General features: G+C 37.9%; 1 protein-coding gene across 1 annotated transcript; it reads right to left on the reverse strand.

Annotated features, from left to right (window-relative positions):
• Window positions 1-889: 889 nt before the first annotated feature.
• LOC105041965 (pre-mRNA-splicing factor ATP-dependent RNA helicase DEAH10) lies at window positions 890-14,293 on the reverse strand. Its single transcript, XM_010919047.4, has 12 exons — window positions 13,913-14,293; window positions 13,704-13,750; window positions 13,472-13,552; window positions 12,574-12,790; window positions 10,333-10,750; window positions 9,732-9,935; window positions 8,906-9,066; window positions 5,372-5,557; window positions 4,250-4,481; window positions 2,308-2,510; window positions 1,827-1,961; window positions 890-1,210 (listed from the first exon to the last, which is right to left on the reverse strand). Exons 1-12 carry the CDS (start codon window positions 14,008-14,010, stop codon window positions 1,027-1,029), a joined length of 2,166 nt encoding a protein of 721 aa, XP_010917349.1. The 5' UTR covers window positions 14,011-14,293; the 3' UTR covers window positions 890-1,026.
• Window positions 14,294-14,574: the final 281 nt, after the last annotated feature.

Genomic DNA, 14,574 nt, shown 5'->3' on the forward strand with positions numbered 1-14,574 from the left:
TTTGTCAGACTCAAAGCCTCTTAAATTCATGCTAATTATCAAACTCAATACTTACAATTCTTATTGGTTATTTTGCGAAATGATTTGATCAACTAGTATCAAAATAAATAAATAATTGTTATCAAGTACTTAACCAAACCTAAGCTACCTTGAGTCAAATAGAACTGTACCCTAGGTTCGATAAAAACGTTGACCCATACTCGATTCTAACTAATAAACTCTTGAGCCAAATATGATGCAAACATAGCCGGGTCTGGTTGTGTTTTTCAGGTCAAGTCGATCTTTGCCATCCTATTAGCGATCCGCCAAGATAGGCAGCAGGTGGATGCTCAAAGTGTGGACGTCAGCAACACATGGAGAGGGAGAGGGGGCAGCTTGATCGGACCTCGTCATGGAGCGAGTTTGGATAGCAAGTACACCATCTTAGTTGAGGAGGTAGGGGGATGTAGGTGCCAGGTGGCCTGGTCTGGGAAAGATAAAGAAGGTTAATGGTGGTGATTGCCTTGAGAACAAGGGAACGCACACAGAGAGAGAGAATGGAGGGGAGACGGAAATGAAGGTGAAAAGGAAGGCTAAATTCTGTTCCAATTCCAAAATATTATTTCCTTACTTGGACTATTCCACGTGGACATCCAACACATGACATCACCTGAGCTGTCTCTTTATTTCAGTAATTCAGTCCCATTTCTAGATCCGCTGAGCATTGCGCCGTCAAACATAATAAATTATGTAATAACAAAAAAAAAACATAATAAATTATGAAATGTTGGAGCTCTAGCTCAGCTTTGACTCTTTGGACATCGGAGGTACGAACGGACATGGGCTTCTCTTGCCCTTCTCTCTTCTGTACCATATCAATTTATTATTTTGGCTCCCGTTGCTTTATAAATAGATGGAAAAGAACATATATTTTAAAGAAGATTGCAGGAAATTACAGCACTGCAGGAATACAAAGAAGTGGTAATTAAGAAGGATCCACGCATAAATGGATCAATCAAAATTTAAAATTTGACACGAAAAAACAAATTAATTCTCTGCAGCATAATACTGAGGAGCTAGTTCTGGTAACCACAGGGGATCCACTCGTGTTAGATTACGAACATAGTTTTGGTTTGTTCGAACCAACTCATTGAAGATGATGCACTCTGGTCTTGTCCGGAATAGAACTGAAGAAGGATGTATCTGTACGGTTTGACTGCTCGACATAGCCCTGCCAGAGAATAATAACAAGATTAGAAATGATTTGCGTAAAAGGCAGTGTTCTCTGCTCCAGAAACAAAAAAAAGGGCCGACATGACACAATGCAGAAAATTTACCAGCATAACTTTCTACATAAAAATAATTAGTAGCAAATTTGTTTGACGACAGTGATTCTGACTTTGAAGTTACTTGAAGGTAACCTTTAGCAGACAACAGGCATAAATTACAATTCATTGAATGATTGAGCTTCATAGGATGGTTAGACTGATTGAATACATGACAGTTTGGCAGACAAGAAAAACAGCATTTATAACAAAAGAACTTGACACCTAAAATAATCAAGTAGCTAATTAATTTTCTCCTGATTAATTTCTGAGTAAATGTAGATGGATAGATGTTGCCTTCTTGAAGGTAACAATGGGCAAGATTAATAATTCACCAAATGATACTTGGGCAGGCCTGGATTCATTCAAGAATTCTTAATGTTGCCATTCTGCCCTAGGGTTCTTGGCCATGCAACCATCAAAAATAACGGAAAAAAAAAAGGAGGGAACGCATTATTCCTGGTGTTGCATTTTTTCCCCTTTTGGAATTAATCGCAGTATAGCTACAGTATGATTCTAAACCTGTATGATCCATCTGGTTGCTTCAGTGCTGCATTGAGGAAGAATGAGGTTGTAAGGCACCGGCGGAACTGAAGCATGTCATCTCCACATGATGACAGAGACAGACCCATTTGTTGGACATGCCCTTGAATTTGACTGCAAGAAGAAAGTTGTTAAATTATGAGAAGGTATGGTAGTCCAAATGATACAGTTTTTTTCCTACCAACAGTAGAAAATTCTCAGAATCACTTGCACAAACTTGCTTTGATGATATCAAAGTGTATACATATATTGCATAAAAATGCAAATTATTTTAAGAAACACAAAAGTTTATACACCCGAACAGTTAAAAAGTATACATATATTGGCTATCGAAATGAAATTGCAACTTTATGATCTAGGTGGCTATCAATTCGAATTGTAAAGAGGTTACACATCAGCTTTGCTAGGTACCAAAAGTAATTCAAAGTATTAAACTGTCGATAAGGTGAGTACAGCTGACCTGTGAACATCTCGTGCATGCCTTAGTGACCGGTAATTGATGAAGTTCTCCCTGCACCATTTATTTAGAGCTTTTTCAATTGTTTTCTCTTTACTAGTTGCTTCTCTGCTCTTCTCCAAGCATTCTGCAGAAGCCCGATATACATTTACTAGGGATATATGGTCCCCTTCGGGGCTTGAAAATCTCTTCCTTGCAGCTTTTGCCTAGGCATAAAACCAAGACAATAGGCAATACTCAGCATGGTTACCTCAGAGAAGATTGCATGAAATAGTGGCAGTTAACTGGTTATTTCACCTCTTTCCTTCGATTATCTAACATGAGTTGCACTTACCATGCACAAGATAGAAAGGGAAGTGAAGATGTAACTCAGATCCTCATGAGAGGTTCATTCAAAATTTATATAACATTTGTTGGTAGTGGAATCAAGAAAGATAATAATTTATCTGCAGTTTATCAGAAATAAGGGTTTTAATATAAAATGTAATTTGATTTTTAAATACTAAAATTGAGCATCTTACATTTGCATTAAATTTTATGAGGATGTAACTGAGCGCCTTCAAATTTGGAGCATTATAAACTATCACCTGTGAGACATTGTTATGCCAAAAAAGGTGATACATGAAGAGGTATATGGATATGAGGGGAATATTGTTTTGTATAACAGAATAGATAGTACAACGAAATACTTTGGGATAGAGAAGGAAATTGTTGGATGTTTTTCTATGCTAGATTCACTTGTTTGTATGTGTGTGTGTTCTCTATTTTTTTTTTTTTTGGTGGTTGTGGTCTTGTTGGGGTGGGGGGGGGGGGGGTGTTGCGGGGTGGAGAACTAACATGTCGGAAGATAAACAAGCTCCGAAGCCTAACCACCAGAGTAATGCAATACTTTAGTATTTGACATAATATGAATTTTCATTTTTTACAAGCATAAGACAATTGAATTAGAGGACCCATGTAGTCACAAAGAACCAAATAAATATATATATAATCATCTTCATAAACAAGTGCAGTCCAGAAGTAATGGCTAGGACTACTCTACAATGTTTTACGCCTCGGCAATGGGTCCTGTGCTAGTAAATGTACCAGTAGGGGCGAGCATCACAATGGCATATGATAAAGGTACCAAGTTGGCACCCCTACCATGCAAGCATACAATATTGTATCGAGCACCTGCATTATATTGGTTCCCCACCGGAACAGTATGATACATCCACTATGGACAGTTACAGTTTGGTACATAAAACCATGTATTATGTACGTCATGTAAGCAAGCTTTCATGAAACATAGTCAGCCCTTAAGTTGATAGTTATAACCAAGCTAAACATGTGGGCTTGGAAAGGTTATAGATTGGTCAGTCAGCATTTGGGGATAAAGGATATGTGCAGCAATATAATCGTGTTTTTTCTCTTGTTGGCCCAGGGTGACTTTTGGTTTGTCCATGGCATACTCCAGTTATTAGAATAAAATGCCAAAGTTAATGCATAACAAACCAACAAGCCTAATTGATCACTAGGCAGGTCCCCTTTTCCATATAAATCATCTGCATATAATCTTGAATGAAAGACATTTATTAAGTAAGAAATTCAAATTCCTATTTGTCCCTGAATTATACATATTTTATTTTATACCATCATTCGTTTAAGTTATGATGCTTTTACATGGCATTATGAAATCAAGGCCAGGATCTATCGTATCATCTGTATGTAACATTTAATGTTTTATATAACCAACAAAAGGAAAATGTGGAAAAGCAGAACTTTTATACAGCAAGAAATTTCGTGACAAATTTTAACAAGAAGAAATTTTATACAGCAACAAATTTTAACAACATCCTGTTTTATAAAAAAGTTCAGAAAAATGCATGATGTCATCAACTTGCAGACACTATGTCAAGCAAATTTTGTGACAAATTACAAAATATGAGACATGCCACATGCATACCTCTTCCATTTTCTCGCGAGGAAAATAAAAAATAGATTCCACTGAAAGCATGGCAACCACTATCAGCATTTCTTCCATGCACTTGAATTCACCAGCCAAGATCAGTGCCTTAGAATACATGGGGTCCAATGGTAGCCGGGCCATCTGACACCCAATTGGATCTGACAATTTGTAATCATCAGTTAAAGCCCCTAGTAGCAGTAATTGCTCCAAAGATTTCACAATAGCCATCCTGTCAATAGTCATGAAAGTCATGTATATAGTTTTTCAGTGAAAATGAAAGTCACTACTGAAACAAATAAAAGGTCAATTTCAGTAAATCAAGCATTGAAATCTTGATAGTTAAAACACAATGCTAATAATTTTAAAGGAAGCAGCACATACAAAATTACTGACATATCAAATGATTTTCAGTGCAACGGAAAAATGAAACAAACCAAAATTCTGACTTCCAACTGAGACTTGGACAACAGTTCAAGTCTAAACAGGTAAAAAGTCTGAAACTAATTCCACTAGCATGTCCTCAAAAGTTACTTGACTTTTATAAGTCCACCAATTTAGTTGCAAGTAATGGTTGAATAGACTATTGGTAATTTTTAGGATTTATGTTCCATACCAAAAAACAGACAAATGTAATAAAAAGATACAAATATAAGCTTTTTTTCTGAACAGACCAAGCATTTAAGTATCATGTGTAGGTGGCATGCTGCACTGGCATTAGTCTAGTGCATACCGTTCGATGCCAATGCTTGGCATGCATGGGTACAAACAGCATGCCAAGCCCCAGCAGGCAGCTCATACTGTGCTAGTGCTACATGCCAGTGAGCCACCGGCTTGCTGTGAATCATGCATGTAATGCCATGCCATGCCAACCAGCACTCAAGTCCATAGAACAGATACTGTATCTCCAGCTTAGGAAGCAAAGCCAAAATCTTTTCAAAGCCTAGAATTGTTCATCAATTATTAGCAGCAAACTGAATGTGCTCTTACCAGGTGAAGGCACTTGTCCTGTTTGCACAGATATTACTAGGTGAGCTTATTAAAATCTCGTCATATGTTTTTAATATTTCAAAACCATGCCCTAACAAACATGTAAAATCAAAGCAGAATATCGGGTTTCACCTTGAAGGCTTTTCCATGAAATCAAACCCTATGATATCGTCAACACCTAGGGCTTTCAGCTGTAGCACAACATTTGAAAGGTTGCACCTCTTTATCTCTGGAACTGTAGAATCAACAAGTTTACCAAACTCACTTTCCGGGTACAATCGGAAGCATTTCCCTGGTCCCTCCCGTCCAGCACGACCACTGCATTTGACATGGGCAAAGTCTTGCTATAACAAATCAGATAAAATTGTAATTTACACAAAAACTGCACTGAATGCAGTTAGGAACTCTATACATCATCGGCATAAAACATGAAGTTCAATGAGATGCTAACTCTCAACAACAGTCAAAAATTATTCAAGTTGCTAGACTGGTCAATAAAATCATATGGAATGTATCATGAATAAAACAGAAAATATAACAAAGAAATCAGACCAATAAAGAAAAATATAGCTTTTTGTTATTTTCAGCACCAAAAGATACTGTGAAGAAAACTGTATGTTCTTTTTCTTTTCAAGGAAAAAAGAAACATACGGTTTTCTTTACAGTATGTTCAGATACATAAAACTGGTGATGTCTTCATGAAGAAAGGAAAACTGCTATGGATACAATATTGATTCTTACCAACAATAAGTTTTAAATCAATGAAAATTTGTTAGAAACTTAGTACAATCTCAGGCCTGTTAGGTAGTCTGTGACATCAAGTTGTAAGCCAATTGGTGTTCACAATGATGCACCAACCAGCAGAGTCAAGATTCAGATTAAGATTAAGATAGAGATATTTGATTAGTTATGGAAGGAAGAAAAAACATTCAAGTACTTGAACAACAAAATAGGGCAAAATACAGCAACACCCCTTTAACTTCAGGTAAGAAACATTTTGAACCCAAAGTTTAAAAATTTTCAAGTAACCCCTAAAAGATTTTAATTTTTGTGTCTGTCCAGCTGTTCATCTAGCCCCTGACATCATTAATGTACTAGTTCAAAAGATGAAAATACTCTTATCGTTCATCCACTGCAATGCCAGAATTTATTCAATCTATTCCCATCACTGAGAATTCTGCCAACCTAACCCTCTCCTCCCATGCCTTGGCCTCGATTATTTTGGTGGAGCTGCAGTAGCTAACGGTTAGCTTTTCAAGGGCAATGAGGCATTCCGGGCCCTAAGGCAATCTCGTCAGCTTGGGCAGCATTAGATCTCTAACGTTTCGAATGATATAAGGTCTCCCAGCCATTCCAGCAATTTGGCCGGAGTGGTGCAGGCCACTCTCTTCAGTGATCAAAGTGAAGTTAGGTGTTTGCATGCTCTCTGGTACATTAATCAGCTCATCACAAAATTCAATTGATAAGTCCTCAAGTTTGGCATGGTATTACAGCCCCTTCGACCCATCAGATGGTATGCCACATTTCTAAACCTATAGTCTCCTAAGAAGCAAACATGATGATACCAAGGATGGGCACATTTGCCATCTCAATGACAACATCTCACTGCTATCGCACACTCAGATGTCCACAGTGGATGTCGGCCATGGCTTTAGTTTCAACTTGGAATATCTGGATGCTATTAAAGTCTTAAGAGAAGTAAGCATAAATACTTCTTGTCTTTCGCCACCATTATCCACCATCACTACAGTTGGCCCCTCCTCTAAGTCAAGAATATTCTCAAAATGGAGTTCCTTCAGTGAAGTGTATGGAGTCAATCTGCTGCAACTAACATTAGATTCAGTATCCATGTATGTGACTCTGCTCGTGTCTTAGCTCCAGAGACTGAAGAGCTTGTAGCCGCCCAAATGGTGGAAGATAATCACATACATGAATATTGCTTAATGTTAAGTGGACCAGATTTGGGAGCCATGAGTCTATGTTGTTTGTCATCCAGCTAGAAATCTTGCAGCCCATGTAACCATCTATGTTCAAGACCCTCCAGTGAGTCATCCACCTCCTCTGAATGAAAACTCTTCCATAACAAGATTAGAGACCACAAGTTTTTCTTCTCCTTTAACTTTGCCATTTGGGCATCTGCTACTAGATTTTTTGCCTTCATGGGATCCTGGATTCAATGTTACGTTTAAGTGTTCTAGCTCTACAATTCTGTTAAATCTGCTATTGCCTTTCTCATTTATGATGAATAAGGGCAATGTCTGAAACTTACAAGCTGTTAGGTATAGAACCTGCAAGTTATGAAGCATGCCTATGAATGCAGGAAGCATCTAAAGATAAGAACACTTAGGTAAAAACACTGCAACCTATGGAGGTTGCTTATTGACTCAGACTGTTTCAATCCAGGTTGATGAAATGTTGAGATACCTTAGAAGTTTCATTTTTTTAATCGAATTGGGCAGCTCTTTCATCTGGTTGCCATGTGAATCTCATCCTCATTCCTGACCTTCACCCTCCTTGATTCTCCTGTACCTGTTCCTCCTCCCATCTATTTCCTACCTTAGAAGTTGCATTTTCTTTTATCGAATTGGGCAGCTCTTTCATCTGTTTGATTATTCTCTCCATATTCCTTCCCATCCATTTCCCGATTAATTCTCATCTCTCTCTCTCTCTCTCTCTCTCTCTCTCTCTCTGTGTCTTCCTTCTTTTTCTATTCTTGACAGCCGATGATAACCCCTTCAGATCCATGCAGCCACGTGGTAGATGAATTTGGGCTCGAAGGAGAGGGCGAGACTAGGGCTTCTGGACCCCCTAGAGAGGAGCGGGGGAGAGATTCATGAGGGAGCATGTTGAGGTTGTGGAGGCAGTGGGCATGCTCCTATTGGTTATGGGGGATGGGTGAAGAGGATGAGGAAGCAGTCTGAGCGAAAGGGCTGTTGGTGGTGCAAGCTGTCCATCGGGAGGGCAGCGGTGGCCATACGCATCACTAGTGTGGTGGGTGTCAAGCAGTTGCAGCACCAATCATAGCATTCCGCAAACAGTGAGAGAGAGAGGAGTGAATGGAAAGGGGTGGGGGAAGAGGATGGGGGAGGGCAGGTGGATTTTTTGGGAATAGCATATTTTAAAGTTACGACGGGATGACTGCATGATAACTAATACGTGACGTCTCTTAATGAAAATAGATGGCCAGACCACATTGACACAAAAAATTTAAAAAAAAAAAAAAAAACTTTGAGGCTTTTATTAAAAATTTTTAACTTTTGGTGTTGAAGTGCTTCTCACCCAAAGTTGAAGGGTGTCACTATATTTTTTTCCTAATTAATATATTCCTTTTGTCTTTAAGAATATAGCAACTATTCTCAATGTTTATCCTAGTTCAGAACATATGTCAAGTCACATGTGATCTTGATGAAAATTGTCCCAGATAGTGTTATCAGCTCGAAGACATGGATATCAACGTTTATGAGGTATCAATCACCATAACTATTACAAAAACTTGTGCCATCATGCTCATTGTAAAAATAAATAAATGACCAAAAAGAAGTAACTTATCGAATGAAATAAAAAGTAGGCATAACAATCTGGAACCAAATGCATAAAGATCAGTCAAAGTATCTAATAAAAATTCTTACAACCAACGCAGATCAGTAAGCATACCAATGTTCTTACCTCCTCTGAAGAGCCTGTGCTTTTGAGGTTGGAATGATGATCAATGATTCCATCCCTGTTACTGGGTTGTATGAACGAGCTTTCACCAGTCCTGGGTCTATAACATACTTGATGCCAGGTATTGTAACAGAAGTCTCGGCAATATTTGTTGCTAGTATGACCTACATAATCCATTGAGAAAAAGGACCTATCAGCACTAGGATAGGTGCATGATAATCCAACATATGTAGATACCATTTTGAGTTAGAAAGTAATCAAGTTAAATGTCCACATGGAAAAATTACAAGCAGATGTAGTGAATTAATTTTGACTCGACTTACTGCAACAAGCTAATTTTACAGTTATTTGCCTCTTCCATAATCACATAACGTCATAATGCATGTAATGCATTCTCACTGGATGCAAAAGTAACTATAACATATTAATTGCTATATAAATGCACAACCAATAGACTTGTGCCATGTTTGATGATAAGGAATGATTCACAGTATGAAAACAAGATATTAAACCTACTACTTATATACATGGTCACTAAACTAAGATAAACTGACAAATCGTTCAATCCTAACTCTTGCACCAGAGAGTTGATTCAAAGACAAGCTAGCATGCACTTGCAATAAGTTAGATTAAATGCACTGAGTTGTTAGGAGCCAAGCAAGAACAAAGTGTGGGAATAAGATTTGCTGTAAAGTTAACAATAAAATATCATAATTTTGAACAGTCAATAATTAGTTTCTCATCTTTTAACAGTGGTAAATAAGTAAACATATTGATGAACACCATCTACTTTTTTCTGATCAATAAGGATGAAAATTATCAGATTTACCTTGCGAAAACCATAAGGGACTGGCTTGAAGGCATTCATTTGCTGCTCTGAAGGAAGAGAAGAGTAAATAGGAACAGTTATGATTTGTTGACTGCCTTCAGGTAGCTGGTGACCGCGCTCATGAACAAGCCTCTCTACCGCTTCAATCTCCTCTTGCCCAGTCAAAAATGCAAGAATATCTCCAGGACCCTCCTCCAGATGGATCTGACAAATAAAAAAGAGATATTATCCCTAGGCTTAATAAGGATGCAAATATAAAATGAGCGAATGAAGTGGCTCAGTTTTTACATATCAAGCAAAGTATAGTATGAAGTACTAAAACATGTGATCTCCCAATTAGAACTTTTTTTGTGGTTTTTTCATTCTTTTGGGAAGGGGATCTATAAAAACTTTTTAAAAAAAAAAAAAAAATCACCTATAAAGATATCAATAAATCAACATCTGAAAACCTACGAAACCCAACCAATCTTGGAGACACCTCATCCAATTTCATATTCCTTGTAGCATTTTGAAGTCCTAGATATTGATTATATGTAGGACACCAATGATGGTCAAATTCAAGAAAGAAAGATGATGATATGGCTAAATGTAAATTAATTACCTGAAAAATAGTAATTAGGGTAGCATCTATATAATCTGGCTCAGGTTGATATGTATACAGTATATCAACAGGGTGTTGCCTTCCTTGAATGTGCACAGCTTTTGCACCCCCCAAATACTCAGAAAAACCCCTTGCATCCAAACTAGCAGACATTATTATCAACTTTAGGGAGGTGAGTTTTGCACCCTGACATGCCCTCAAAGTACTGAAGCTTTGAGTCTTATCTTCTTTATCTGACACCACATATTTGTTAGCATTTGCATTGTCAAAATTATGCTGCTTGATAGTAGAACGTGATCTTGCAAACTGTACATTTTTTAACAACCCCAATAACACATCAGTGTGGACTGTTCTTTCATGAGCTTCGTCGACAATGATGACATTATATCTAGATAGATATGGATCCAGCAGTGCTTCCCTGTTGATAAATGACCCAAATATTAGCTGATAGAATAATTTTTACAATTTAAAAAAAGGTGAACTATCATATTAATAAATTGATGTCCACATCCAAGCAAAACGTAAAAAATCGATGCACACAGGAAATGATATAAAATCTCCAGACAAAAATGGAAAACATGTCATGAGCAACCAAGTCAAATAAATCAAATTTGCCAGCTGTTTGGGCAAAAAAGGTAAGAAAAAGCTCAAATTATTAACATGAAAACCTGGAACTTGTCCAAATCACCCACATAAAACAATGATTTAAAATATGTCAAACCAAACCCAAATATTCTTACAGAAGATAAATTAATTAATTCATAAGAGTAATCCAGCACATCAATCAGTGAAGTGGGCCAGTTTAACACCCACAAAAGAAAGATGGCATAATCGTTAAATAAGTTGATGTACTCACTGCAACCTACAGGTCCTAAACTAAAGCAAATAAGATCATGCTTAATGAAGCCACATTTATCTTCTTTCAGGTTAGGCAGAAAGCCAAGAATATGAGCAGCTAGCAGTGAGCTGTGCTAGTTCAGCACAGAAGGGTTTTTGAACATGTGTTTTGGCACCTTGCAGAGTCGGTTGTTTACCTAATTATGTTTGTAAATCACCGTAACAGCTTGTGATGCACCCTCTGGTAAGTTTATTGGGCACATCACTGGACAGCTGATTGTAAAAGCTATCATTAGAATTGTTATATATAGTCACTCACTACCATGAAATGGAGACTTACTGTTAGATTAGATCACCACAAAATACAGCTTTTGTTAAATGCCATAAAATACTGTTCCTTGACCTTCAATTATCTTAAAAGTCTTTCCAATAGGATAGGATGGGGTATTTGCAAAGTAAGTTTCACAAGAAAATGAATCTATTAGATCATAGTATGTTGAAATGTTATTGCTGGAATTCGTTGCCAGAATCAGGAGCAAGTTCAGGAGAGTAAATGAGTGTGATGCTAGGTAATAGATATTCTAAAAACAATTTTGAGTAAGAAATTCCCTAGGAAGAGGCTGCAGGTTTGAAGTTCTGAAAAAAATTATGAAGCATGAAATTTATTCTAGATAGAAGATTCCTGCTATAAGCATCACAACTAAGCTAAATGTACCCCAAACCTTTTGAGTGTAAGTTGTCAAATATGCATGGTTTATCTGTGAATATGCATTCTCTATAAAAGAGAAAGGATCATGCCTCAAAAATTAAAAGAAAAAGGAGATAGTGATCCCAATATCCCTCAACCGAAGGTACTTGACATCAACAAAAAATACCCCAATTTCTGCACTTTCTGAGCATTGCTGTGCATTGAACATAAAAATTCAATTTGCCCAAGAAAGAAAGGCCCAAATCCCGGAGATGATCAGATGACTCATGCTAACTGGTTTTTTATCAACCAAGAAAACCAAAGGAACAATTCTTGCTCCATCTTTATTCATTTATTATCTCTCGTTTCATCTGGAATGCAAGTGGTCTGTTGCCACTGAAGTGATTGGACCAACATCATAAATCCAGGTTGTAAAAGGTATCTTCCTAAAATGGGATTAAAACAATTCGTTACATTCCTCAAGAGAGCAACTTCCCACCATCTACCCAGAATTAGAAGCCACTTTAGTTAAGGTCATTACTTGGATAGAGTTTTTTTCCCCCATGGAAAAAGTACTTTAATACTCATTACTGTTATTGAGACAGAAAGTGCTAATATGTCAGTTGAACAAATACAGTAGCAAGAACTAGTTGGCGAGCCATCAAGTCTAAAAAGCAGGCACAAGACCATATAAAAAGGTTCACAGGCGTGATTACCTTAATAGCAAACCATCTGTCATGTACTTAATTCTTGTAGAGCTGGATGTGACATCTTCAAATCTAATTGAGTACCCAACCTTCTGTCCTAATTCAACATTACACTCTTCTGCCACACGTTTTGCAACAGTAACAGCTGCAACCCGACGTGGTTGAGTGATGCCAATGACTTTCCCATCTTTGCAAAATCCAGCATTATACAAAAACTGTGGCAATTCTGCAAGAATTGTGGAAGCAAGCATGAACTCCTACAAGATTGTTATATATACATTTATACATATACATATGTATATATGTATATATACATATATACATATACATATATATAAAGAATTCAGCAACAAAAAAGAAAACATGTCAAGTGTTCTCATAAAGCAATTTTCCATCCATAATGCAGAATATAATATAAGGGAATACAGAAAGTAGCTAAATTTAAATGAATTTGGAGCAGGGGATGGCGGAATAGGGAGGTTTAAAAGTTTCTTATGAAAGTATGCATTTATAAAAAAGATTTAGCACTTCCCTAGTCATGGATATTGTGCCAAATATATTGAAGTTTTCCTCCACAATTTCATGTTCAGTGCCATGTTAGTCAGAGATGGTTCACAAAGCAGAAAGTACAACCTAAGTAATAGATGGGATCATATGGTGATCCTAAATGTGTGTGTTCTAACATTAGCATAGAACTGCTCACTTCTCTCAAGATGCTTACATTTTTCATTCTCATAAGACACTAGGTGTACTCACCATGCTGTAGCAATATTTTGCAAAGAAAAATTAGTCTTTGCAAAGTGGAAAATCCACATATGATTAAAAACAATTAGCATGTGAACAGTAAAAAATGAAAAATATGTACTGCAATAAGCGTATGAGAAGGATAAGAAGATACAAAACCCACGGGTGGTCTTCCCACTTCCAGTTTCACCAACAATTATTAAAGTCTCATTCTTCCTCACTTCATCCACAATCCTTCTCTCAACTGAAACAACCCACAATTAGAAGAAAATTATTCGCAAGCCAATGAGCTAAAAGAAAAGAAATCCAAGTAAATTAATCCCCCCAACCCACCTAAAAAGAAAAAAGGAACTTCCTTTTTCCCTCTTATGTTAATTTCATGACAAAGAGGATACCTGATGCAATAGGCAATGATTTTCTCTGCTCTAAAATCCACTGTCTCCTGAAGTGGGAACCGAATGTGTCCATTAACAACAACTCATAGCACAAGAAATAAAAATTTTCTTTTTTTAATTTATATTATTGATAAACAAAGAAGAGGTAGAAGGAATTCTTCAACAGATCCTTGAATAAGAGACTTATACGATATAAAAGAAATTTTTACCTCGCTAGCGCCTGCTGGGCTTTGTGGTCCCCCTGAGCGAGCTTTCCGCCGCCGCTCTTCTGGCCCTCAGAGGAGATACCGTTAGGGAACGATGGCATCTCCTCTTGGAAAAGTTGGCAAAGAGACGACGAAGAGAACAGACCTAAATCGCTTCCTCCTTGAATTTGAGTTTCAAATCGGGCGAGGTGACGAGGAAGTAGGGGCCGGGACGAGGGGCGCCTGTCGGTGGTGGCACGGGGTAAAGCGGCGCTAGCCGGCGGTGGGGATATCAGCGGGGAAAGCCGGGGAGGCGCCCGGCGGGCACAAGCGGAAGCAATTGAACGAATATAGATGGCAACGGTAGGGTGCCCGCAAACTTTGCCCTACCCGTATCTGAATCCGTTTAGAAACTTACCACCCGAACCCGTCCCAAACCCACGGGAACCTCGAAAATTTTGTCGCCAAAAGGAATCCTTCCGTCCCAAACCCTGCTCTCAAGGCCTCAAGGGACCAACTGACCCCGCCAAAAGTCGCACAAAATCCCAATAAACCACTCCGATCTCCCTCAGGTGCTCTCCGAAACGGAGGAGCTCTCGAAACCTCAAGGGACCAACTCACACCGCCAAAACTCGGATAAAATGCCAAGAAACCACTCTGATCTCCCTCAGGTGCTCTCCGAAACG

Source organism: Elaeis guineensis, chromosome 3 (genome assembly GCF_000442705.2).
Source record: "Elaeis guineensis isolate ETL-2024a chromosome 3, EG11, whole genome shotgun sequence".
In the NCBI taxonomy this organism is placed as follows: domain Eukaryota; kingdom Viridiplantae; phylum Streptophyta; class Magnoliopsida; order Arecales; family Arecaceae; genus Elaeis; species Elaeis guineensis.